The 26,849-nt window shown below is 41.4% G+C and overlaps 1 protein-coding gene across 2 annotated transcripts in view; it reads right to left on the reverse strand.

Moving 5' to 3' along the window:
* tmprss3a (transmembrane serine protease 3a) overlaps positions 1–26,849 on the reverse strand; it is a 92,748-nt gene that overhangs the window by 13,407 nt on the left and 52,492 nt on the right. For both annotated transcript variants that reach the window (XM_088353256.1, XM_088353257.1), the window contains one exon: positions 12,969–13,138. In XM_088353256.1, coding sequence (XP_088209382.1) covers positions 12,969–13,138 — 170 coding nt within the window. The remainder of the gene's footprint in view (positions 1–12,968; positions 13,139–26,849) is intronic.

Here is a 26,849-nt window from a genome sequence, read left to right on the forward strand (position 1 = left end):
CCACATCTGCGCAGTTGGCCACCAAGAGCTCGAGGTGGTTCCATTGGACTCACATCTGTCCTGCACAGCCCTTAAAACCCAACCCACAGTGACAGTTTTCATATATTCTCACATTTCGATATTTCCATCACGACTCCTTTTAATGGACTGGGTAATCACCAGTCCAAAAGAGGGAAAAGAGGTTTATGACAGTACCTTTTCTGATCAGTGTGTGCATTTTAATTCTAATTTTCTTATTTATCGTATTTGAATTGTTCTTAATTAGCTCCAAGCCGCAGGACGCACTTGGAGGAAGCTCACCACAACCACTGTCTTCCTATTCCATTGAAAAAGGGGAATGTCAACGTACAGGTCTCAAAATTAGGTTACCCCATGCAACACCCATGGCTTTAACAATTGATGAACAGACAGATTGGGACATCAGATGTATCAACAATCGAAAACTGAACTTGAAACACAATTGGTATCGTCAACACACCATTTCAGATACAGAGATAAAATAAAACAGCAGCCAACCACACTTGCCACAATGATGCCTAGCACATCATCCCACTATAGACCAGAGATAAATACACAAACCAAAGACCCGATTTGTACTAATAGCACAACAAAAAGGTTTCAGGGAGTCCAGTGTATTGTATGAACCTAACCAAAACGGCATCAGTGCTGATCCCATTGGAGCACGAGGCGTTGCGACTGGTATTGATGATTACGATGTACGTGAGGGCCACGAATTCCCGGGGTATGAATGGTACATATATTTAGGCAGGGCATGGTCCACATTAATAGGGGAAACTGGAAATAATTGGACTGATTGGTCAAAAGGGCAGGTCATGCAAATTAGACAATATTTCACCTTGTTAAAACCATATGGGAAGAACAATTGTACTAGATTCTATCTTAGTCCCGATATGACAAAGAATATGAAAAATCCAATGTTTCCTGGAACTATATGCTTCAGAAATACTACAGCCACAACCGTGCCGCTGATTGGACAAATTTATGGCGCCAAGGTGATCCCTATGCCAGTAAAAACAAATGATTGGCTTAAAATCACCACAGGTGTCTCAGCATTTTGGAATAATTGGTTACTAATGATTGAAAGAGCTGTCCAGACATTTCCTCATGACTGTATGGTTTGCATGGGGCCAAGGCCACTAGTTTGAGTGGTAACTACTTCCATTAACCCTTCTTGCATTTTAGATGTAAGGGGCCGGTCACACAGCCGTTTGCGGCTGAATCACGGCTAAAATTTTGCGTTTTTTTTTTTGCCCGTGGTTGCCCGCGATGGAAAATGCGCAAAATTGGCCAACCCGCTGTTCATCTGTGGTATGCCCGCAAAACAGACGCCAGCGACTGTTCCGCTTCCTCATCGCGTCATTTCTGCGTCATTTTCTCGTGTGGACCACGGGTATAAAAGCTCCCGAGCCGGTGTTGTGCCCAAATCCGACTCCAATGCAACACCCCCCCCCCCCCCCCCCACCCCCTCGCCTGAACGCGCATTCTGCTGCGATCGCTTTTGTTGTAAGCGTGCATTGACGTTGGTGACTTTTTCATCCCCGTTAACAAACGCATTTTGTAGAATACGATCGCACTTTATTGTTTAAATAAACGCGTTATATAGACTAGGATCTCCCAATTGTTATAATTAGCTCGCTTTCTAGTTTTAGTAAGCGTTTTATATAGAATACCATCACTTTCGTTGGAAGCGCAGCAGAATGCGCGTTCACGCGAGGGGGGAGGATTTACCGTTCGATTACGTTCACAACAAAAACAAAGACGGAATGGTTTAAGTTGTATTACATTTCCAACAAATGCAAGACGAAGTGGTTTTGGTTATATGTTCGCTATTACATTCCCTAAAAGTGAGATAAAACGAGGTAAAAGTGGTTGTAGTAGCAAGGGGATGCAAATCTCGGCAGGGATGCATTTCTCGGATAACACCGGGCTGTAGAAATCATAAACGCTCAAGACACAGTCCCGTGAAGATCAAGATTTCAAGCTATGGCATCATTTTTATTTTATTATCTTGAAAAGAAATGTCAAGAAATGAAAATGGATTAAGACGAGGTCACAACGCTGACGGGGATCCATGTTCACCCCCTTGACGTCTCAAGCACAACTGACGTGTGCTCGGCAAATCGCGCTGTGTATACGCGGAGAAAGGTGTTTGACTGTCACACGCGTAACACGCTAATTTCACGTAATAACATCGCGATACAGGCGCAGAACATGCTATTACCATGCTCCACCCACGATTACACGCTGAAATTTCCCGTCCTACCCATGTGTAACCACGCCCTGGCCGCGGCCAGAGCACGTCGTTCCGCGTCATTTCCGCGTCATTAACTCGTGTTGACCACGTGTGCGGCACGCGGTTTAACACGTGCTCAAACTTTTGAGCAGCTCAAAAGTTTTGCGCGCGGCCAACCACGTGTGAATTTCCGACCGCGAGTAAAGCACTGCTGTATCTCGTCTATATGGCGGTCTCAAAACGTCCAACAGAAATTTCTGGCCGTGGTTCAGCCTTGATACGCTTGTGAAAGGCTGTGTACCCGCGCTCTGAAGAATTGAGCAGCGCAAAACTTTTTTGCGCTGCCACCCGCGCGCGAATTTCCGACCGCGTGTTAAGCACTGCTGTATCTCGTCTGCATTGCGATCTCAAAGCGTCCAATAGCGTCCGCCTCACAGGCAGAAATTTCTGGCCTCACAGGCAGAAATTTCTGGCCGTGATTCAGCCGCAAATGTCTGTGTGACCGACCCCTAATGAACAACACCAGACCCAAACCTGATTGCCAAATTAATGATTAGCTCGACCCCATCACTTCAAAGGTAAAAGCAAAACCTCTATTTGACAAAAATGTGGTTAAACATAGATGACCTGACGTAAATTCCAGGAAACAGTGGTTGAGTTGCCTTCAGGATTGGTGTGAGGTTAAAATGTAATTTCCTGTGCCCCTCCTTCGGAATTGTGTGAAGAGATAAACTTTACGACCGCCTGCCAAAGGATAACTCAGGGTTGTGCTCATTGATGAACCTCAGTTTGACTGTCTGTACTCACAGTAGACCTTGCTAAATTAGCCAAAGTGGACCCCAACACTATTGATAAAATTTTATATGGGAAAGATTATAAGAGGGAGAAACTAAGCCAGACTAATTCATGGCTTTATACTGAAGACACCACATATATTGACTCTATTGGAGTACCTTGTGGGGTCCCTGATAAATATAAATTGGTAGATCAAGTTGCAACAGGTTTTGAGAGTATCTTTCTTTGGGTTACACCTAACAATAGTGTTGACAGGATAAATTACATACATTAGAATGTTTGGAAACTGGGAAACCAGACACAGGGGCCACTGGAAGCAGTCAAGGAACAGCTGGCAGTAACATCTCTGATGGCTATCCAAACCAGGATTGGTGTAGACTTGCTTAATTGCTGTTTTTGGATTAAGTGGTTGTTGTGTTATTCCATGTATCAGGAACCTTATGTATCCGGCCAATACCTCCAGCTTCCACTGGAAGAACCAAAGAGGGAATGGGATGTTTGATTTTGAAAATTGTAATCATTTTTTCTGAATATGTTCCAAGTGTAAGGAATTAGGATTCAGATTTCACTTTAGGAAATGTTAAAACCTTACAGTAGTGAGCTGAGCATGAAGTTGGGAGGAGACAAGTTTTTCGAGGATTTTGGATATGAATTGTAGATTAGAGATAGGGCTGAGATTGTTGAAGTTATTGGGGTCTAAACAAGGCTTTTTCAGGACGGGCATGACCAAAGCAGTTTTAAGGGCAGAGGAAACAGGGTAGAAGGAATGGGGTCAAGCAGACATGTGGGGGGCTTGGATAGGGCGGTAATTTCAGATAATTCAGTTGTACTGGGAAGATGAAAGGAGGAGAATGGATTACTGTAGGGGAAAGGTTCGGGTGTCGAGAGAGAAGCGTAGGAACTGAGGAGCTGGTGGAAGGAGCTGATTTTGTCATTGAAGAAACGCATCAGTGCGTTGCAAGTGTGGGTGGAGTAAAAATGGGGAGGTAAGGTTTAAGGAAGCTGGAGGATTTTGTTGACTGAGGAGAGAAGTGATTTGGTGTTGCCTTCTTGAGAGGAGATGATTCCCGAGTTCTTGGCGGATTTACTATGTTCAAGGGCGTCCTTATAGAGAAGAATGTGAGCGTTGAACATGTTTCTGTGTATTGTATGTCCAGTTTTTTTGAAAAAGCGTTCTAGTTGGCGGCCTTTTATTTTCAAAGACATGAGATTAGGGGTAAACCAGAGAACAGATCTTGATAAGGAGATGGACCAGGTTTTTAGAGGGGCAAGAGAGTTGACATGTTAGCTAACTGTTATTCTAGAGTGCTGAGAGTTTGTCTGGGTTGGTGGGGTAATCCGGTATTGTGATACTGTCAGTTTTGGAAAAGAAAATGTTAACATTGATGTCCTTGAGATTCCTGAATAAGATTTGCCTTGGTAATTTATTTGCTGAGAGACAGAGTGGAGAACTGAAAGTGAGAAGAAAATGGTCTGTTCTATGGAGAGGGTCAGAGGAACAATTGGAGGGAGTAAGACCCGAGCAACAGATTATGACCATTGTGTGTCCTTTGGTGTGTGTTGGAAAATCAATCTATAGGTGGAGTCCAAAGCTTTCAAGACAAGATAAAAAGTCCCTGGTTAGGGGCAGATTTTTAATGCCAAGCACAGGCCAAAAAGAATCAATGGAGCTATAAATAACTAATACAAAAAGAAACCAGACAGTAGCGGCAGCCAGTAGCGCCAGCATTCACCCTGTTATAAAAAAATAAAATAATGCTGTTGCCCTTATCATACAACCTTCAAAATACAGCTCCGTCTAGTTTTAACAAAGGGCTCTCGTGAACATGTGACTTTGTCAGGAAAAAACCATCCGAGTAAGTTTCCTTTTCAATTCTATCAAATCCATGCCTTTTTCCAATAAGAGAGGGGCGAGACTTTTTTTTTTTCAACACCTTTTCTAAGGAAGACCTTCTCCTTGTCGTTTGTTGGGAGAACACTCTCCTGGTCAACCAGCCCAGAGTCAAGTCAAGTCTGAACTGCTCTCATTAGCTTATTTTTCGTCCAAATACTCGTTTTAAATCCCAGAAATTGAACACAAAAAGTCTATGCCAACAAAACCTACAAATGTTTGCGTGGTTTAAGTTAAAGTAGACACTGCTTTTTTATTTGTGTAATTTTGACAAAGATCAGATCACATTTGATGATGATTCATGCAGAAATGTGAAATGCCAAAAGGTTCACTTGTATTTAAATTTTACTCTAGGGTGTTCGAATGTTAACCTGTTGCCCAATGTTGTTTCCCTATCTTTTATTGATATTAGCACAAACTATTTAATCAAACCCTCAATATTTTTTATAACTTCCATATCGCTAGTTCATTTACCTATATGGAAAAACATTTATCGGCCCATTTAACAACACAAAAAGAAAAAAAATCATCTAGATAGATAGATACTTTATTCATCCCCGCAGGGAAATTCACATTACCAGCAGCATCCCTCTGCTGAGAAACAATACAATAATAAAGCAAAAAGAATACAATATACAAATACCCAATGTGACGTGCTTATACCCACTGTAGCGTGTTCTATAGAGTATCTGGATAGTGCTACACAGAATACATATTGCAATAAAATTCGGTAATATGCAATGTAGGGGGTGTGGTTTAATGTTGGCCTTTAGCCTGCCGGGTGGAGTTAAAGAGCCTCATGGCATGAGGAGGAAAAGATCTCTTCAGTCTGTCCGTGGTACAAGACAGTAACAGCAGTCTGTCGCTGAAGCTGCTCTTCTGTCTGGATATAATGCTGTGTAGTGGATGTGATGAATTGTCCATGATTGACCGCAGCTTTTTCAGTGCCAGTCTCTCAGCTACTGTTGTCAGGCTGTCCAGCTCTGTGCCCACAACAGAGCTTGCTTTCCTGGCCACTTTATTGAGACGAGAGGCATCTTTCTTTATCACGCTGCCTCCCCAACACACTGCCGCATAGAAGAGGGCGCTTGCCACAACAGTCTCATAGAATATTTTCAGGAGCTTTTTGCAGATGTTGAAGGACGCCAGCCTTCTGAGGAAGTAAAGTCGGCTTTGAACTTTCCTACATAGAGCTTCTGTGTTGGCAGTCCAGTCCAGTTTGTTGTCCTGCTACACACCCAGGTATTTATAGGCCTGGACAAATTCTACACATTTTCTTTTGATGGTTACAGGAACCGGGTGAGTTCTAGTTCTCCTGAAGTCCACCACCATCTCCCTGGTCTAGGTGGTGTTCAGGTGCAGGTGGTTTGCGTCGCTCCATTGGACAAAGTCCTGAATCAATTTCCTGTACTCCTCCTCCTGCCCACTTCTGATACATCCCACGATCGCAGTGTCATCAGCAAAATTTTGCACGTGGCAGGACTCAGAGTTGTACTGAAAGTCCGATGTATACAGAGTGAATAGGAACGGAGAGAGCACGGTCCCCTGCGGGGATCCTGTGCTGCTAACCACAGCGTCCGATGTACAGTCCCCCTGTTTCACATACTGGAGTCTGCCTGTCAGGTAGTCCGTAATCCATTCTACAAGGGGTGAGCTAACTCCCATCTCTGTCAGTTTCCTACTCCGTAGCAGAGGCTGTATGGTATTGAAGGCACTAGAGAAGTCCAAAAATGTAATCCTCAGCCCCCTTAGCCCTATCCAGGTGGGAGAGGGATTGGTGTAGCATGTAGACTATAGCATCCCCCACTCCCACCTTCTCCTGGTAATAGGAATGAGTGGAGAGGTGTTGCAAAAGGATAGTGGGATGTTTAGACGCATTCTAAGGGATGGGTAGGGCACCCGTATGATGCGGCAGGGATAAACCAGTGAAAGCTGTCGGGCCCTGCTGTTGAACAGAAGAGTGTGTTGTGTCACCCTGACCCGAGTGACATGGCCGCTTTCTTGTGTCCCGTTTCATCTGGAAGGACGAAAGTATGACCAACTTGGGTGCCGAGGTGCTTAACTTGTTTGGGTGTTTGGGTTGGCCATGCTCCATAGTGGCTTGAGGGGGCCCGACCCACATTAACTTTAACCAAGGGTAAATGGTGAATTCCAAAGAGTGGATGATAGCGAGAGGATGCTAACATCTATGTGCGCCGCTAGCAAAGTGTTGGGCTGGCTACGCAAGCTAGCTGTAAACACTGTCGGTGATTTATTGGGCTGGCTATGCCAGCCCAAGTATTAGCGATAGGAGGTTGAAGCTATGCTTACTCATGCTAATGGGTACATGTTGATGAGACCCCCACAGAACCAAGTAAAAAATGACATAAACATTTCTCTGAGGTAAAAACTTTATGCTAACTCATAATGCTAACAATGTTGTATATACATGCCGGGATCGTCTTCCAGATCAATCACAACTCTTACAATTGCCGCGGTAATTGTCTAGTTTTCTTTGTTTTTGTATGTTTTTGTCTTGCTGTCTGTCACCCCTTTCGAGGGATATGACCAGGGTAGATAGATACATAGTCTTTTAAGCAAAGTTAGAGCATTTATACTTAAGATAGGCAAAACTGTATCATCCAGCAAATAGTAAATTGCTTTTCTTGTTCTGACCATTTTTTTAATCTTTGCCGAAATTTTTTTTTAAATTAGCAAATTATCGGTCATATGCTAGACAATTTAATTATACTTTTAAAGATATTCCTTTCTTTGTGGTAAAAAGTGAATTAAAATCTACTATCTATCTTTATGGCCGGTTTGTGAGTTTGACCTTTTTAGTAAGTTTTTATTTATATTTTCATGAAATAGTAGGCGACAAAATACACAGTATTCCCATATCAAACTAACTCAAACCCTTCCCTGAGCTCTTTATGTTCATTACATCTCCTTTGTTACGAAAGCATATTTGTTCTAAAGCAGGGGTCTCAAACTCGCAGCACAGAGGGCAATTGCAGCCCCCAGTTTGATAGTTTGAGGTCCCTGCCTTAATATGAAAGTTATCGGGGACAGTGCATAATATTTTTTCACTAGATGTAGCTGTATTCTGTCAAGCCACCGACAAAGTAGAACAAATACACACAAAGTGACTAAAACGCACCTTATTACTTTTGAAAAGGGAAATAAGAAAGGGAAAAAAGAACCAAAATTAAAAAATGAAAAGAAAAGTGAAACTCAAAAAGGCAAAAAAAAGGAAAATTAAAAAAAGAGAAAAATAAAATATGTATATATAGAAAATTATGCATTTATTTGTTTGTCTTTCTATTCTTTAATTATTTTCTTTCCTTTTCTCTTTTCCCTTTTTGCCTTCTTTTCCCTCATTCCCGTTTTACTTTTTACCTCTTTTTCTAATTTCTTCCTCCTTGTTTTTAGTCCTTTTTAAAAAAACATTTTCCTTTCTTTTGTCATTGTTTGAGAAAGGTTGTGTGAAAATTGGAAGAAAAAGGGTGATTTTTGCTCACTTTCAGCCTCTGAAGTTTGCAGTCTTCTTGAATATCATTTTTGGTTGAACTACACATTACATCGACATCTAGAGTACAAATATAAAACACTGTACGTTAAAGAACAGTAGAAGATTTTTACCAGCACTGTTTTGTGGAAAACCCCAGTTGGTTCAACTTTACCCGGATCCTAACATCCGTATCCCCCAACTCAATTGGGTTTGAGACCCCTGCTCTAAACGGTGTGGAAATCAAATAGCAACATAATTGATCAACAGCAATAATTATGTAATAAGCAAAACAATGAAGAACGGTGTGCACTAATTGTCAAAACAGCCAACCGGCATTCAATGATATCTCCTTTGCAGGTGTCCAATACCAAAAACAGAATACTTTTCTTAGCTGGTGTCTAGTTGGTCCATCTTGTAATAGATAAATCAAAACTCAATTTTGACTGGTCAACTTATAAAAACAAAACATGCCGTGCCTCAGCTTCAACTTCAGGAACTACTCTCTACCAGGAGATGAGGGGTGCCAGGTGAAGGAGCAAGAGTAAAAGTTGACTCAAAAGAATACATCCACAGAGTTTAATAGTAAGGAAGTGTTGCAGAGGAGTGGTCTATAAGGCGCTGTCTTACTATACAAATGTTTCAAGTCAGTCTATCTTAACTTCTCAATTCTTCTGAGCTATTCATCCTTGACAAAAGTGCGTGCTTTTCACCTTCCACCACGTGCCGTCAGAGAGACTTGAAAAAAGGTGCTCCGAGTGAATGGTAAAGCTTGAAAACTAAGCCAAAGACCTGCGCCCTCAAACTGCAATCCAAGGATTGTAAAGGGTTGTTCATTTTCAAAAACTATCACGGTTGACGGATTTCTTTACTGTCTTGGGCACCTCTTCTCGTGGTGTGTCTTGGGCAAGTCTTAAGCGGCGCTCATCCCTCTCCAGGCCGTTATTTTTTGGGATAGGGGTTTCCTCCCACACATGAAACTAGTACTGGTTCCCATGGTTAACAGTAGCAGGATGTGACTAAGATACAACACCATCATCTGGTCGCGGTTGTTGTTGGTGCAAAGCGTCCTCATGCTCTTCAGAGATCAAACTCTGCTCTATTGCGTCTTTACAACTTAACCTCCCGCCCGCCTTCTCACCGATGAAGACTAAACCATGATAAGTTTTTTTGATTGGGTTAAATGTCTCTTGGGTCTCACATTGCTGTGTAAGGATGCTTCAAAATAGTTCAGATTCAGGTAACTGTTAAGTATTTTTCTCTTTTGAGAATTATTTTGAGCAATGTTCCCTCTAATTTTCCACGGGTCTGAGTGCGCATAAAGTCTGAGTGTCACTTGGAACAGCGGTGAACAACATCATTCCTAAGTGTGGCAACCGAATCATAATCAAACATGTCCAAAACCTGAGATTAAATGAAGGTACATTTTGCTGGCATGACGGCAACACTGGTTAATTTTCCAAATGTTAAAGAACTGGCAAATGTAATATTGGACAAGTTGCAAGACCCACACTCGTCAGTTGTTTTTAAAACAACTAGTGCATGAAAATAATATTTTGGGGATTTACTTACAGTAGTTGGTTGCACAATACAGAACTGTTTTAATCACACTGTTTAAGCGTTGGCAAAAAGATTGACTTGATATTTGCAAATTATTTGAATGTAACACCAGATTTTTCACGGGTAAGAAAATATCATCAGAATAAAACATGTCCAAAACCTAAGATCAAATCAAGTTACATTCTGCTGCCATAATGGCAACACTGGTTAGTTTTCCAAATATGAATGTATTAGCTAATGTAATATTTGACAATTTGCACACCCATACTCGTCAGTTGTTTTAAAAACTATTATGACATAATACTAATATTTTGTGGATTTATTTACAGTAGTTGGTTCCACAATACAGAACTGTATTTAATCACACTTTTTTAGCATTGGCAAAAAGATTGACTTGATTTTTGCAAATTAAAAATATTAATGTAACTAAGTGTGATTTTATGCGCTGGATAGATTTTGCGCAATTGTGCTCACACGCAGCTTTGAGAGGGAACATTGCGCTTTTGAGTGAAGATGACAGCACTAGTGCTACAACCAATCATGGTTCACCCGACACAACCAGTCAATATATTACCATATTTTCCGCACTATAAGGCGCACCTAAAAGGCTTTATTTTTTTCAAAAGCTGACCATGCGCCTTATAATACAGTGCGCCTTATTTATGGATCAATATTAAGTCGCAAAGTCTTGCAATAATGCAGCAGCCGCCGACTAGATTTTCCCCCAAACACCAAGTAGTCCGCGGTGTATGCTGGGATTTATTTACCGGCGTTTCATTGGCTAACCAATGTGTCAATCATCATTTGAATCGATCACTATTGGTTATTCAGATGTAAAGGGGGCGGATCCTTTTTATCATTTACAGGCTGGCATAGGCTAAACGGGAAAACAAAGCCTGCAATTGGCCGAAAAAGATGTGTCAATCATCAGTTGAATCGATCACTATTGGCTAAAGTTATTCGGCGGTAAAGGGGGCGGATCCTTTTTTATCATTTACAGGCTGGCATAGGCTAAAGAGGCAAAACAAAGCCTGCAATTGGCCGAAAAAGATGAATGTGAATAGCATGTTGGGTTGACGGCATAGAGGAAACAGTATTTTACTATTCTGTACTGTATTTGTAAATATTTTACTCTCCTGGAATTACTACACTCACGGATATAAGAGGACCATGATTGCACATTATTATTCAACACTACGACTTTGGTGAGCTACTCTGGCTATATATTTTCCTAGTATCTTGTTTCGGACTGAACTCGATGTTTCTGTGATAAGCGGTGCAGATAATGGATGGAATGGAGTGTCTATTTTTAAATTAAACTCAATTCCAAGTGTTTATCGTCATAGGCACAGTAAAGTTGCGAGCGAAAAAGAAAATACAAACCAAGGAGTGGTTGGCATTTCTTGAATCCCAAGACTTTAACCTTCCGAATGATATTTGGAACGATGCATTTGAGTGACATCGTACGGACACTGCATCCGCACGTGTCTACGACACGTATTTGCTTCTTTGCAAGCTTTCGGAATGTTAAGGGGGTAATAAGTTTGACTGAACTATCTGACTGTTTTGTCGATGTTCCCTTGTGTATGTCAAATATAGGACCAAAAACTATTTTTTCGGGGTGCGCCCTATAACCCGGTGCGCCTTATAGTGCGGAAAATACGGTAACCTTGTATGTGATCTCATTCATTTTCATTTAATTCCATGCACATAAAAACGAGATGAGCAACGTTTGTTTTTAGAAAAGTAGTTGACTCTCTTGGAAGCCTTAGCTTTTGCAAATTATTAATTCTCGGTTAGTTAACTTTGACAGTAAAACATCATCAATGTCCATTTTGCTATAGAATTTTTTCCTCACCGAGTGGAAGTGATTAGATCATTGTGCGTAATATTTCAACTCTAGATAGCACTGTTGTCTAATGCAACGAAAACCAGTGCCACAGCAGACAACAAGTTGGCAGACATACATTGCAAGTATGGATTCCACTTTGCAAAAGAAAAACAAATTTCATGACCTGTTTTTTTTTAAGTAGATTGCTATTTTTCCCCATTCCTTTTATATACTAATTATATGCGCATGAAGTAGTACAGGAAAATATATCTAATAACGTATTTTATCAGAAATACAAGTTTAAACTTTGGTAGACACTCAAAATAAATAAAATAAAATCAATGGATTTTGAACTTGCAAGAACAGGGCGAAAAGCCTTCCAAAAAAGAAGTCCAACCTGCTTAAACGCCTTGTAACTGAGCCCTTTCTTTTTATAAATGTTTACGTTTTCATTTAAAAATAACAGGTAACACATCAAATAATGTAAAAACCTTGCATATGATGTGGCTGATTTTATTTTAGTATTTTATAAAATATAAAAAAAGAAAAAGATAGTGGTAAAGAATCGTCTGGCTGATACCTTTTTGTTTATTTTGAGTGTGTTTTTTTGTTGTTTCCTAAAAACAAAAATTCCAAAATGACAGAAAAATTATACACTAAAATGAACAATAACCTGTATCACCTCCTGAGCCATAGTAACTACAAAAGATAAAATAAAACTGTCCTGACAATTTAAGCCATACGATGATTTACGCTTAAAAAATAACAACAACATGAAACTAGTGCCGGGGTTAATTTTTAAACATTATTGAAGGAAGGTGTGTGTTGAGATTTTTTAACTAAAAAAAAAAAGTGTGCTTCAGCTCAAAAAAGGTGAAGAACCCTGCACTACAAATTGCTTCCTAAATGATATTGTACAAAACAAAATGTCATGTTTTAACGAGAAAAGGCCAATTCATTATGATATTTCTAGGAAATCTTTGGGGTTGACTTCAATTTTTTTCTGCTTTTTTTTAGTGAAAAAAACATTCACACGATGCAATAATTTCAGCAATAAGAGTACTGTTGAAAGGAAGCGTTATGGCTGTTGGTCAGAGTTGTAACCCCTCAGTTTTACAATTAGAGAATTTGTATTATGTACTGTACATACCATTGAAAATGACGGGTGTGTTGAGTTTCACAAGTGCAATATCATAATCCAGCCGTTTGGGGTGATACTGTTCATGATGTATGATATGCTCCACTGCAATAGAATGGGCACCATGAACTGGTTGCTTTATCTCTCCCACATGAACAAGCCAAAAAGAAGGCTCGGAAAATCTGATGACAGAAAAGGGCATGTTAATTATCATGACAATTGATAGAAAATGTTTAATGAGTTTTTTTTAAAAACATATTCAATTTAGTTATTAAATTTTTGTTAATCTGTTAAACTTAATTTAGCTAAAAGTTGATCAACTGAAGAGCTACAGCTTGTTAAGCTAAAAAAAACTATGAACCTAAGTGGTTAGAGTAGGGAAGTAGCAGGGGGGTAAATTAGGTAGGGTAGTGATAATAATCTCATCTCATTAGCCGTACCGCTTATCCTCATTAGGGTCGCGGGGGGGCTGGAGCCCATCCCAGCCATCTTCGGGCAGTGGGCAGGGGACACCCTGAACTGGTTGCCAGCCAATCGCAGGGCACACGGGGACAGACAACTCATTCGCTCATTCACACCTAGGGACAATTTGGACCGGCCAATTCACCTGAAATGCATGTTTTTGGAATGTGGGAGGAAACCGGAGTGCCCGGAGGAAACCCACGCAAGCACGGGGAGAAGATACAAACTCCGCACAGAAAGTCTGGAGCTGGATTTGAACCCACGACAGGTTCCCATGACATGAATATATTCTATATTATTATTATAATAGTAATAGCAATAACTTCATATAATAAACATGTATGTGTTTATGAATAGAACATTTTAAAAAGGAAGGTTTGTTGATAAAATATTTCTTAGTAAATGCGAGGGTGGAAAACATTCAGAAACACCGGTAAACAAAAAAGCAAGTTAAAATTGTAATTTAACCATCCCTGAGCTAGACCACTATGTATTTTTAACATATTAATGTTGCAATAAAATCATAAAAAACATGAAACATAAAATCTTTCCCCCAGAAAATCATGTAATCAAAATGTTGCTGCAAAAAAGAATTACCCAAATGTATTGCGCCACATGTCTCATGTCAGTTTTTTTGTGGGATGTATGGACAATACAGGGTGACCCAGTTCATGTATCCCATTCATCACCAACTCCATCAAAACCTGTCTGCTCCCTCCCCATCTGAATTTCCTTCTCCTTGTCACTTCTTCTCCAGTTTTGCTCCACCCACGACTGCTGAATTATCCAACTTCATACTCAAATCCAAGCCCACCACTTGCCAGCTCGATCCCCTCCCTTCATCCCTTGTTAAATCCTGCCTCCCTTCCCTGCTTCCTCTCATATCTGCCATTATCCACTCCTCACTCTCTTCTGGTATTGTCCCATCACTTTTCAAAACCGCTGCTGTCACCCCTACACTGAAAAAACATGGTGCTGACCCCAACAACTTTGAGAACCTCCGCCCCATCTCCAACCTTCCATTTATTTCGAAAATCCTTGAAAAAACTGTTGCTGCTCAACTCCACTCCCACCTGCCCCTCCACTCTCTCTATGAACCCTTTTAGTCTGGTTTCAACCCCCGCCATAGCACAGAGACTGCCCTAATCCGTATTGTAAATGATCTCCTCATAGCATCTGACTCCGGTTTAGTCTCCATCCTCATCCTCCTAGACTTGAGCGCCGCCTTCGACACAATCTCTCACCCTATCCTCCTCAATAGACTCTCTTCCATTGGTCTCACGCACACTCCCCCTCAGTTGGTTCCACTCCTACCTCACTGGCCGCACTCAGTTTGTCCAGCTGAAATCCTTCACCTCAAAGCCCTCCCTAGTCACCACAGGTGTACCCCAGGGATCTGTCTTAGGTCCTCTTCTCTTCATCGTCTACCTTTTGCCTCTTGGTCATATCCTCCGCAAATTTAATATCCACTTTCACTGCTTTGCTGATGACACCCAACTCTACCTCTCCTGCAAACCAAACTCCATACTCCCACCTCCCTCCCTCACCTCTTGCCTTTCCGAACTCAAAACATGGTTCACAACAAACTTTCTTAAATTAAATGCCAATAAAACAGAAATCCTCCTTCTTGGCACCAAATCCACTTTATCCAAAGTAAACAATTTCTCTCTCAACATCGACAGCTCCTTAATGCCCCCCTCCCCCCAGGTCAAGAGTCTGGGTGTCATCCTGGATAGCATGCTTACCTTCCACTCACATATCAACACCATCACCCGCACTGCTTATTTCCACCTGCGCAATATTACCAGACTCCGCCTTTCCCTCACCCCCCGCACCACTGCTATTCTCGTCCACAGTCTTGTCACATCCCGCCTTGACTACTGCAATGCTCTCCTCTTCGGCCTTCCTCAAAAGTCCCTCCATAAAATTTAGCTGGTTCAAAACGCCTCTGCTCGCATCATCACAAAAACATCTTCCCAGCAGCACATCACCCCCGTTCTCCAACAGCTACACTGGCTTCCTATTCAGCATCGCATCAGCTACAAACTGATCCTATATACATATATGGCCATTCACAACCTGGCTCCTCCTTACCTGTCCGACCTTCTCCAGGTACACGTACCCACTCGCTCCCTCAGATCCTCGTCCTCCCTCCGACTGTCAGTGCCCCCTGCCCATCTGAGCACCATGGGAGCCAGAGCCTTCAGTTGTGCTGCTCCCAAGCTTTGGAACAATCTACCTCCGGACTTCCAAAACTGCACACCTCTCTCCACTTTTAAGTCCCGTCTAAAAACACACCTGTTCAGGACTGCTTACAACACATAGCTTCTCCATTTCCTATGTTTTTATGATTTTATGTCTTGTTTTTATTTATTATTTCGCTTACAACTTTTTAAATTGTATTTTTTTCCATTGTCTGTACAGTGTCCTTGGGTGGCCTGAAAGGCGCTTTTAAATAAAATGCATTATGTAATCTACTTTTTATTTTTACTAAGCGCTGGGAAGTCTTCATTGACTTGAAAAGCGCTATATAAATGCAGATCATTTCATTTAATAATGCAGGTTAGCCAAATAGACTAGGGCAGGGATGGAGAGCCGCACGTCCAGCATGTTTTGGAGGTTTCTCAGCTCCAACACAGGTGACGCCAATTTGTCTATGTTGGGTCGCTACCGATTGGTTGACAGAGCAACAGGGGTTTAAAATTCAATTGAGTTGGAGTTTGCCACAAAAACATTCCGCTGTTCTTAAAGGGACAGTATTTTATATTTGTCCACTAGATGTCGCTGTAATGTGTAGTGCAACTAAAAATGATTCCAAGGAAAACTACAAACTACAGAGACTGAAAGTGAGCAAAAAGCACCCTTTCTCTTCCCCATTTTAACCACCCTTTCTGAAAGAAAATAAAAAAGAATGGGGACATATTTTTTTCAAAAAGGAATAACAATAGGGAAGAAATAGGAAAAAGAAGCAAAAAAGGGAAAATAGGAACACAAAGAAAATGAAGGAAATGAAAGCAAAAATATATATAAAATGAAAAAAAACTTCAGAGGATTTTTGATGCTTGGGCTATCGTGTCTGCCCTCAACTGTGGTTCGAGTTTTCGCAAAAGCGATTTTATATATATATATATATAAATATATATATATCTATATATATATATATATAGATATATATATATCCATCCATCCATCCATCCATTATCTGCACCGCTTATTCTCAGTAGGGTCGCGGGGTGCTGGAGCCGATCCCAGCCATCTTTGGGCAGTGGGCAGGGGACACCCTGAACTAGTTGCCAGCCAGTCGCAGGGCACATAGAGACAGACAATTCGCTCGCTCATTAACACCTAGGGACAATTTCGACCGGCCAATTAACCTGGCATGCATGTTTTTGGAATGTGGGAGGAAACCGGAGTGCCCGGAGAAAACCCACGCAAGCACAGGGAGAACATGCAAACTCTGCACAGGAAGGTCGGTAGCTTCTGACCTTAGAACTGTGCCGCACACGTGCTAACCACCGCGCCGCCGTGCTGCCATAGCGCTGATTATAAATACTGTAAATTCGCCCTCATTTATGGCAGTCATACTACCCTGAACACGCCCGATCTCGGAAGCTATATATATATATATATATATATATATATATATGATATGGGCAGCACGGATGGGCAGTGGTTAGCGCGTGTGCGGCACAGTTCTGAGGTCGTGAGATCAAACCCCCCGTGTGGAGTTTGCATGTTTTCCCCGTGCTTGCTTGGGTTTCCTCCGGGCACTCCGGTTTCCTCCCACATTCCAAAAACAGGCTTGTCAGGTTAATTGACCGGTCGAAATTGTCCCTGGGAGTGAATGAGCGAATGAGTTGTCTGTCTCTGTGTGCCCTGCAATTGGCTGGCAATCAGTTCAGGGTGTCCCCTGCCCACTGCCCGAAGATAGCTGGGATGGGCTCCAGCACCCTCGCGACCCTACTGAAGATAAGCGGTGCAGATAATGGATGGATGGATGGATAATGGATATATATATATATATATATATATATATATATATAAAAGACAAGCGTTCTACCTCCTGAGCTAAGTAATATTACAAAATGCAACAAAGACACTACTAAGGTAATACAAAAATACTGCTAGAGAGATACTATTAGAGTAATATTACGGAAATACTTGAAAAAATACTACCAACTTATATATTTACATTGGTTTTAGTTTTAGAACTGATAAATGTGTACAGGAATTTCTAATTAGTTCTTCTTTGTTTTTTATTGTTTTCTTATTTTAATCCCTGCACAATTGTGTTTTTTGTCTGCAACTGTAGATTTTTGGGCTAATACATTTTTGTTATCTTCTAGGTGGAAGCAGCAAAAAGGAAAGCAAATGATGAATGGTGTCAAAGATAGGAGTGAACTTTGAAGAAAGGAGAAAGGTTTTCTGGAAAGAAGTGAAAAGAGTAAGAAAGAGCGAGTGGAAAGGAAGAGAAAGTGAAAGATAAAGACGGTAGATTGCTGGTTAGCGGTAGTGCAGTCAGGACGAGATGGGCAGAGTATATATATATATATATATATATATATATATATATATATATATACTGTTGTGGTCAAAAGTTTACATACTGTACATGTGAACATAATCTCATGGCTCTTCTGAGTTTGCAGTTATTTCTACAACTCTGATTTTTCTCCGATAGAGTGATTGGAACGGATAGTTCTTTGTCACAAAAAACATTCATGAGGTTTTTTTTTATAACTTTATTATGGGTTAACAGAAAAACAGACAAAACTGCTGGGTCTAAATATACATACATAACCTGAATTAACTTAACTTATTTTGAGTGATTACAAGTGAATACAGCTGGTGATTCTCTGAGGTCATTTAAATAGGGCTCTTTGGATGCATACGCCCACAAACGCTACAATGGGAAAGTCAGAGGAGCTCAGCACCAATCTGAAAAAGCGAATCATATACTTGAAAAAGTCAGGAAAGTCACTTGGAGCCCTTTCAAAGCAGCTCCAGGGCCCAAGAGCAACAGTGCAAACAAGTGTGTGTACAGTGGCTTGCGAAACTATTTGGCCCCCTTGAACTTTGTGACCTTTTGCCACGTTTTAGACTTCAAACATAAAGATATAAAACTGTACTTTCTTGTGAAGCATCAACAATAAGTGTGACACAATTATGAAGTACAACACACTTTATTGGATATTTTAAACTTTATTAACAAATACAAATAAAAAAAGTGGGTGTGCAAAATTATTCAGCCCTTTTACTTTCAGTGCAGTAAACTCTAGCCATAAGTTTAGTGAGGATCTCTGAATGATTAAATGTTGAGCCAAATGACTAACGATAATAAATGGAATACACCTGTGTGTAATCAAGTCTGTGTATAAATGCACCTGCACTGTGATAGTCTCAGAGGTCTGTTTAAAGCGCAGAGAGCATCATAAAGAACACACCAGGCAGGTACGAGATACTGTTTTGGAGAAGTTTAAAGCTGGATTCAGATACAAGAAGATTTCCCAAGCTTTAAACATCCTAATCCCAAGAAGCACTGTGCAAGAAATAATATTAAAATAGAAGGAATATTCCACCACTGCAAATCTACTAATTTCGGGCCATCCCCCTAAACTGATCAGAAAACTGATCAGAGATGCAGCCAAGAGGCCCATGATCACTCTGGATGAACTGCAGAGGTCTACAACTGAGGTGGGAGACTGTGTCCATGGAACAACAATCAGTCGTATACTGCGCAAATCTGGCCTTTATGGAAGAATGGCCAGATTTCAAACTTGTCGAAGGAAGCCATTTGTTAAAGATATACATAAAAAGTGTTGTTAAAAGTTTGCCACAAGCCACCTGGGTGTCACACCAAACATGTGGAAGAAGGTGCTCTGGTCAGATGAGACAAAAATCAAACTTTTTGGCAGCAATGCAAGACATTATGTTCGCCATAAAAGCAGCACAGCTCATCACCCTGCTTTTCTTCAGCAGGGACAGGGATGATGGTTAAAATTGACGGGAAGATGGATGGAGCCAAATACAGGGCCATTCTGGAAGAAAGCCTGAGGGAGTCTGCAAAAGACCTGAGACTGGGACGGATATGTCTTCCAACAAGACAATGATCCAAAACATAAAGCAAAAGCCACAATGGAATGGTTCACCAAAAAAACATATCAAGGTGTTAGAATGGCCAAGTCAAAGTCCAGACCTCAATCCAATTGAGAATCTGTGGAAAAAACTCAAAATTGCTGTTCAAATTGTGGAATAAAAGTAGAAACAGGACTGACAGGAATTTGGCTGGGTCAGGGCAACTCGAATCGAGCTAAAGTACGGCTAAAGAAAAACAACAAGTCATCGCTGACCAAACACAGTATAAATGCCACTGTCGCCCGAACTTTGGAACACGACTACATTTTTGGATGAAATAAACAACGTGTCCCCTCTTATTTTGACTCTCTCTTCTCCTTTGTGTATGTTTTGGGGCGGGGCCGATATACGTCCGGCTCCAAAATGTTTTGGCGCCCAACGGCTCGGACCTGACCTTCTCAGGACTTTCCTGGCAAGCAAAAAAACGTGCAGTTGAGGTAAGGAAGAATTTTAAATGTTCCTTGTCTCAACTTTGTTTGTCTGGAAAGTGGATTGAGGAAGAACAGGAAGGGAGAGCAGAGATTTGAAAGAGAGCCAAATTCATGTGCACAATAATGTGTTGTCCTTAGATCCCGTAACAGGATAAGCGAAAGAGATTTTTAAACGTTGTCTAGCATTGCTGTTTCTCACCCAGAAATTTGGACGGCTGCCAGGTACAAATAGAAACTGCAGCAAGGCCGAACAGTTACGATAATGAGTATAATATCCTTGAGACATGCAAAAAAGCGGTAATAGACGTCGTCACGGCTGCATCTGACGGTTCAAGGTTCAAGATTAGGCAATCTATAAATAGTTCATACTGGAGATACTTGTTTTTTGTGTCTTTTTAGATTGGTTGGGGCGTGATAGGGCTCACAGTTTGCGCTTGAGAAAAAGCGCAGTGTATGTCTCTTTGCATAGAATGTGCAACCTATAAGTTTGTTGGGCACTAATTAATCGGGCAGTTAATTATATGATATTATTATTAAGATAAAATCGCATGGAAAAAGCGATACAAAAAATGTGTGTGCGAGTGTGAGAATTACTAACAAGTCAATGTTATTTTGCTTGTTGCTTGGTTTGGAGGAAGATTGTGTAATCTTTTAAATGTGTCATTTTTCCTCTACGAGAATATGCAAATAGTACTCTTTCTTTGTCTATGACTGTGTGCGCGTTTGTATGTGTGTGCTGGTGTGTGCCAGATTCAAGTGTGCGCGTGAAGTGTGCATGTTCCTCTGCGGAAAGGTGTGAATCGTATTTTTTCCGTCTGTGTTGTAACTATTACCTTTCTCCTCTACTTTATTATGTTTGCGAATGTGTGTGTGGGGAAAAGCCCCATGCCCAGCGAGTTTGTGGATTTTTGTGTGTGCGTGGTGTGTGTTATAATGTACTTGTGTCAAAATGTAAGTGCTTGACTAGAATTCATTTTTGTAGACAAAAAAGGGTGTGATCACAGCACGCTATTAATCGTGTTAAACAAAGAGAATTGGGGACTTAGTTCCGTTTACTCTCTAGCCAACAAAGTGACATTGTTAAAAGAGAATAAGTTGAAGCACGAAGTAAATAAAACAAGAGGTGAAATAAGATGCAAAATGTTGCAAAAAGTGCTAGTCTCAAAAAGTGCAATGATTGGTGCATTTATGTGATTCAGAAAAAACAAAAACAAAAAAAAACCTGTGACGCATCTGCGTGATGTCTTAAGGCTTGTGGGAGAAAAGAAACGGAGACAATGCAGGCCATTCAAGGGGGAGGAGTTAAGTCCGCCCCAAAACTGAATAATCACGTGCCCCCACCATCGTATTTACTCAACCCAACCCAACCCAACCCGTGAGAAGTGGGAAAGGGGAGAAAAAGAACAGAAAATCCTCCGCAGTATGGTCTACAAGGACAAATTGGTTGAGCTAACAATACAAATCACGGTGGAACTTGAGACCAAAAACATCCTGATTGGGCAACAAGGTGCAGCCCTAAACATCGAAACAAACAGCTCAAGCACCTGTACTGGATCAACCCATCCAAACAAGCATGACACCGCCGCCTATCGCTCAATCAACCCAGCAACCACCACCGGTTGTTAATGTTTATCAGCAACAGCCTTTTGGCCGGCAACCCTACAGAGCAATGCAAGGCCAACCACGTTCCTGGGGTCGAGGTGTCCCAAGACGGAACGGACAAGCTCCCATAGGACAAGCAATTTCATGCTGGGAATGTCATGGACCTGATCACATGACATGGAACTAATGTCTGCAATGAACCATCAAAATTAGCCATCATCAAGTGCCAAGCACACAGAAGAGGAAATACAAGGAAACAATGCAGCGGATGAAGCAGCCAAAAGAAGTGTCAAAAAGCAAAATTGCTTTACTTGCACCTATAGTGTCTCTGGAGCCACTTGCAACGCCAGAAAATATAATCCAAATTCAAGAAAATTCATGCCAAAACGAAAAGACAATGTGGAAACGAGGAGCAACCTGTGATGATAAAGGACTCTGGAGGTCACATGAAGTACTGATTATTGCTCCAGTGTCACTGTTAACTATGCTAATCTCCGAAGTGCACAACATCGATCATTGTGCAAGGGGGGTAGTTGTAATAAAAGCTTAAAAAACAAGGCTACTGGTCTCTATATTTACACCGCATGAAATGCTAACAGGAAGACCAATGCCAGCACCACATCTGAGAGGTCCCTATAAGGGGGCACCACTTGAGCAGTTACAAACTGAACTGAGAGACTGTATGAGACAATTGACTGCTATCCAAAAAGCCATCTACCTGCAGGTGAAGAGACAAGAGTCCGAGGTCGAACAGCCGTTCAAGAAGACGGTGGTCCCGGGGGATCTCATGTACATCAAAGTGTTTCGACGAAAGTGGAATCAACCGATACGCGAGGGACCATACACCGTCGTAAGGGCAACACCAACAGCAATCCAAGTCGAGGGCAGCACAACTTGGTACCAGCTGAACCACTGTACCAAGGCACACGCTGCCACTGTGGGTGAGACCAACCGAGATCAACAGGACAGTAAAGTTAAATTAGGAAGACGATATGTTGATGATAAAATTGTGTGTGGTAATACGTTGTCTGATATGGTTGTTACAAGGAGCAGAGCCCGAGAAATCGCAGCGGCGAATGGAAACCGTGGGTCCGGAAGTGCAGCCGTAGATCCGAACAGCGACGTTGCAGTTGCAGACCTTGACGCATCAAAGCGACAGCACCTCGGTTAAGTGTGACACTAATGCACAACATGCCAAAACATTTGAAAATTTCGAGAATACAATTTGCATTGGGTATGACAAAAGAGATCAAATTGTAACTACTAAGATCCCAAGTAATATGGGATTTGTCCGACAAAAGAGAGACGTACAACCATTCGGAGTGCCGACTGAATACCAAACACCGAATATGTCAACGACAGTACGAACTAAAGGAACAGTTAATGAGCAACACCCAATCAATTGGTGGGATGATTGGTGGTTAAAATATAAACTGGGAGCACCTAAATTGGTGACACAGACGAATGTGGTAAGAACACACCATGTTACAGAGTTTAAACGGCCACAGCAGCCACAAGTAATAGAAGGTGTTACCTCGAGCCCTGCAACGAGACAGCCAATTGAAGTAAAAAACTCCAAAAGTTGAAACGAGAGAGACAATTGAGACACAAACTCAATAAAATTTGGAATACAAAGACTAATTCGCGGATGGTGGATTTGACAATAATGACAGCTATCGAGGCGTTGGTGGAATTAAACCAAGAAATTATAACCCAATGGAAGAACTTGTATGGGAGAACACAAAATACAATACGTGGTATAAATGGTTATGGTATACCGCAAAAGAAATGACAGGTGAAGAATTTATAGTGTGCTCAATGGCACCGCCAGGAGTTCCGATTGTAATCCCAGAAAAGCAAAGTTTTAAAACATGTGCAGACGTTATGCATAGAAGGAAAAGTTGTTTCAAAAAGCTCCAATAATAAACAATCTTCATTACCAATGTGTACTATTGAATGTAGATAAATTGTTGGTCAAAAAGGAGGACATCACTTTACGAGGTGAAGAATTTTTAATTTTATTTAATTGACTATAAGGGATTTTTTACAATCAAATACAAATTACATTAGAATACAAAAGATATTCACTGGCTGAGCTGTGGCGCGAGGTCATTGTAGCCTAGACAAGAATGATGTTTACAGAAAAACAACAAGAACGGGGACAAGGGCTGACGTGGAAAAAGGCTGACAAGGGATCTTGGCCCACTTCTCCACACAGATCTTCTCTAGATCAGTCAGGTTTCTGTGAGGTTGCTGAAAAACATGGAGTTTGAGCTCCCTCCAAAGATTTTCTATTTGGTTCAGGTCTGCAGACTGGCTGGGCCATGCTATAACCTTAATATGCTTCTTATGGAACCACTCCTTGGTTTTTCTGGCTGTGTGCTTCGGGTCGTTGTCGTGTCGTGACCCAACCATGACCCATCTTCAATAATCTGACTGAGGGAAGGAGGTTGTTCTCCAAAATCTCACAATACGGTGCACTCGTCCTGTCCTATGGGAAAAAAACCCACCCCCAAAGCTTGATGCTAACACCCCCATGTTTCACACTAGGGATGGTGTTCTTCGGACTGTACTCTTCATTCTTCTTCCTTCTTCACACTTAGTGGAATTGTGACCAAAAAGTTCTATTTTAGTCTCATTTGACCACAAATCCTTCTTCCACAACTCCTCTGTATCATTCAAATGGGCTGGTTTGAGCAGGAGAACCTTTCGTCCCATGCATGATTTCAAACCATGACGTCTTATTGTATTATCTACAGTAACCTTGGAAACGGTAGTCCCAGCTAGACCTAAGATTTATGGCCCGAGCCCGAACCCGAACCCGAGGCAATTTCGGGCCGGGTCGGGCCTGAAATGTCAGTCATACGGTCGGGTCGGGTTCGGTCCTGCTTTTTTTTTTTTTTTAATTAATTAATAATTATAAATATATGTTCATTAAAAATATATACTTAAACTATGTATGGATACTAGACCAAGGAATACTTGTTATAAAATAAATAATTTGGATAAAACGGAGAAGGAGCTGTAATTGCTTTTAACGGAGCCAGAGCATGCTCTGTGCACGTGACGTGACGTGAATGCTGTCCTCTTAATAATCTTCCCCTCCGCAAATTCACGTGATTTTGGCCTGGTATCCCCGATATGGAGTCGGACCAACAAGAAGTTAAGGATAAACTCAAGAGAGGAGAACTGACGAGGAAAACGCACTCTGGTAAGAGTGAAGTGTGGAGCAATTTCAAATTGATAGTAGAAAATGATACAGAGACTTGCGTTGGCTTCGCTGAGTGTCAATGTGGCAATTTGCTCGCATACGATAGCAAAAAGACTGGGACCTCGACGCTGATCAGACATTTAAAAAGCTGTCCTGGCAAAAGTAATGAACGTCAGACATCTATATTATCATTCGTCCCAAAGACAGTTATTATAATTAGCTCGCTTTATTGTTTTAATAAGCGTTTTATATAGAATACGATCAGGGGGGGGGGAATTTGCATAGGAGTCGGAAAAGGGCACAACACGTCAACACCCCCCTCAATGAAAGTGCTGCGCTAAAATCTTAAGGACGTACTACTACTGCTGCTGTGGATTATGGCCCAATGATCAAGTCGTCAAAATGACGGACGCCCTTAAATGTTTTCGCTACCTCAAAAAAAAAAACCCGTCAATGACAGATTGTCGCTTAATGTAACATCTGCAGTGCAGACACAGAAATATAAAAGATTTAAATGTTTATACAGTTTTATTTAACTTAGGCCTAGATGTTGTAACAAAAGGCAGAGTTTAATTTGTTATCATAAATCACCCCTCCTTATAAATAAAATATGTAATTTCGGGCCCCTTTCGGGCCGGGCCAGCAAATCCAGTTAATTAGTCAGGCTCGGTCCGGGTCGGGTTTAATACCCCTCGGGCCTGCGTCGGGCTCGGGTGCTTTTTTTTGGCCCGATCTTACCTCTAGTCCCAGCTCTTTTCAGGCCATTGACCAACTCCTATCATGTAGTTACAGGCCAATTCCTCACCTTTCTTAAAATCATTGAGACCCCACGAGGTGATATCTTGCATGGGGCTTCATTCCAATTGAGTTTCTTTTATTGATGTTCACTATGTTTGGTGTACTGTTACCCAATGCTAAATCTATTGCACCCTGGTCATCCTGGAAGAGGAATTACCACTTGTGAGGCCCCTTCTCAAGGTTTCTTTTTTTCCTTGTGTTGAGGTTTTTCCTTGTCCGCATGTTTGTTTAAGATAAGGCGATGGTGTAATTGTAATCCTGTGCAGTCCTTTGAGACATATTTTGATAAGGGCTATACAAATAAATGTGACTTGACTTGACTTTAGGTCAGTGAGTAGTGTAATAATAGACTGTAGTTTGCAATAATATGTGGTCTGTGCAGCCCTTTGAGACTCCCTGTGATTAGGGCTATACAAATAAACATGACTACTTTTTCTAAAAACATAAATTTCATGTAATAGTTGACGTGTATGAGCCGCTCAACCTTTCCAATATTTCATTGGCCAATTCATTAAAATCTGAACAACTAACTGTGATGTTTCTCAAGCGTTCATTGATGAAACGAGGCGTGTTGGCGCAGACAGGGTGTTTACTTTCGTGCCACTCACTTGTCAACCACAAATATAAGGGTACACGCCACACCTGCTCAGTAACAGTATGGTATCACAGGTAATGCAGTTCTTATGTTATTAGGCACATACTGTAACATCACACTAACTAGTGTTGCCTGAAAGCCAGCAGACTGTAACTTGATTTGGTCTCAGGTTTTGGACATGTTTAATAATAATATTGTTTCCTCACAGGATTGATGTTGCTCACCGTTAGTCCAAGACAGGGTTCGGCAACCTATAGTACGCATGCCACCAGTGGCACGCGAGCGCACGGCCAAATAATAATGTTTTTTTTAAAAAGCGCATTTACCTGAAATTTAGACATCTTCAGTTGCGCACCATGTTATGTAAAGGATTTACGTTAGGCTTTACGTGGGTTTGTCAGTGTGAGAGAGAGAAAGAGAAAGAGAGAGAGAGACCCAGCCAACGAAACACACACGCGCGCGATAAATAGACAAATCATGACGGCTCCTGAGCGAAAAGATCGCGCGCTCTCCAGCCAGCGTGGACAGACGAATGAGGCTTTGTGCCAAAAATGACCGTGCTTTTTTGTGCATTATGCCCCGAGAGCGTTGTACCTCGTGCATCAAGTGTTAAACGTCATTACGAGACGGAACATGAATTCAAGGCGGAGACATTAAAA

The sequence above is a fragment of the Urocampus carinirostris genome, chromosome 14 (genome assembly GCF_059441175.1).
Source record: "Urocampus carinirostris isolate Australia breed hairy pipefish chromosome 14, RoL_Ucar_1.0, whole genome shotgun sequence".
Lineage (NCBI taxonomy): Eukaryota > Metazoa > Chordata > Actinopteri > Syngnathiformes > Syngnathidae > Urocampus > Urocampus carinirostris.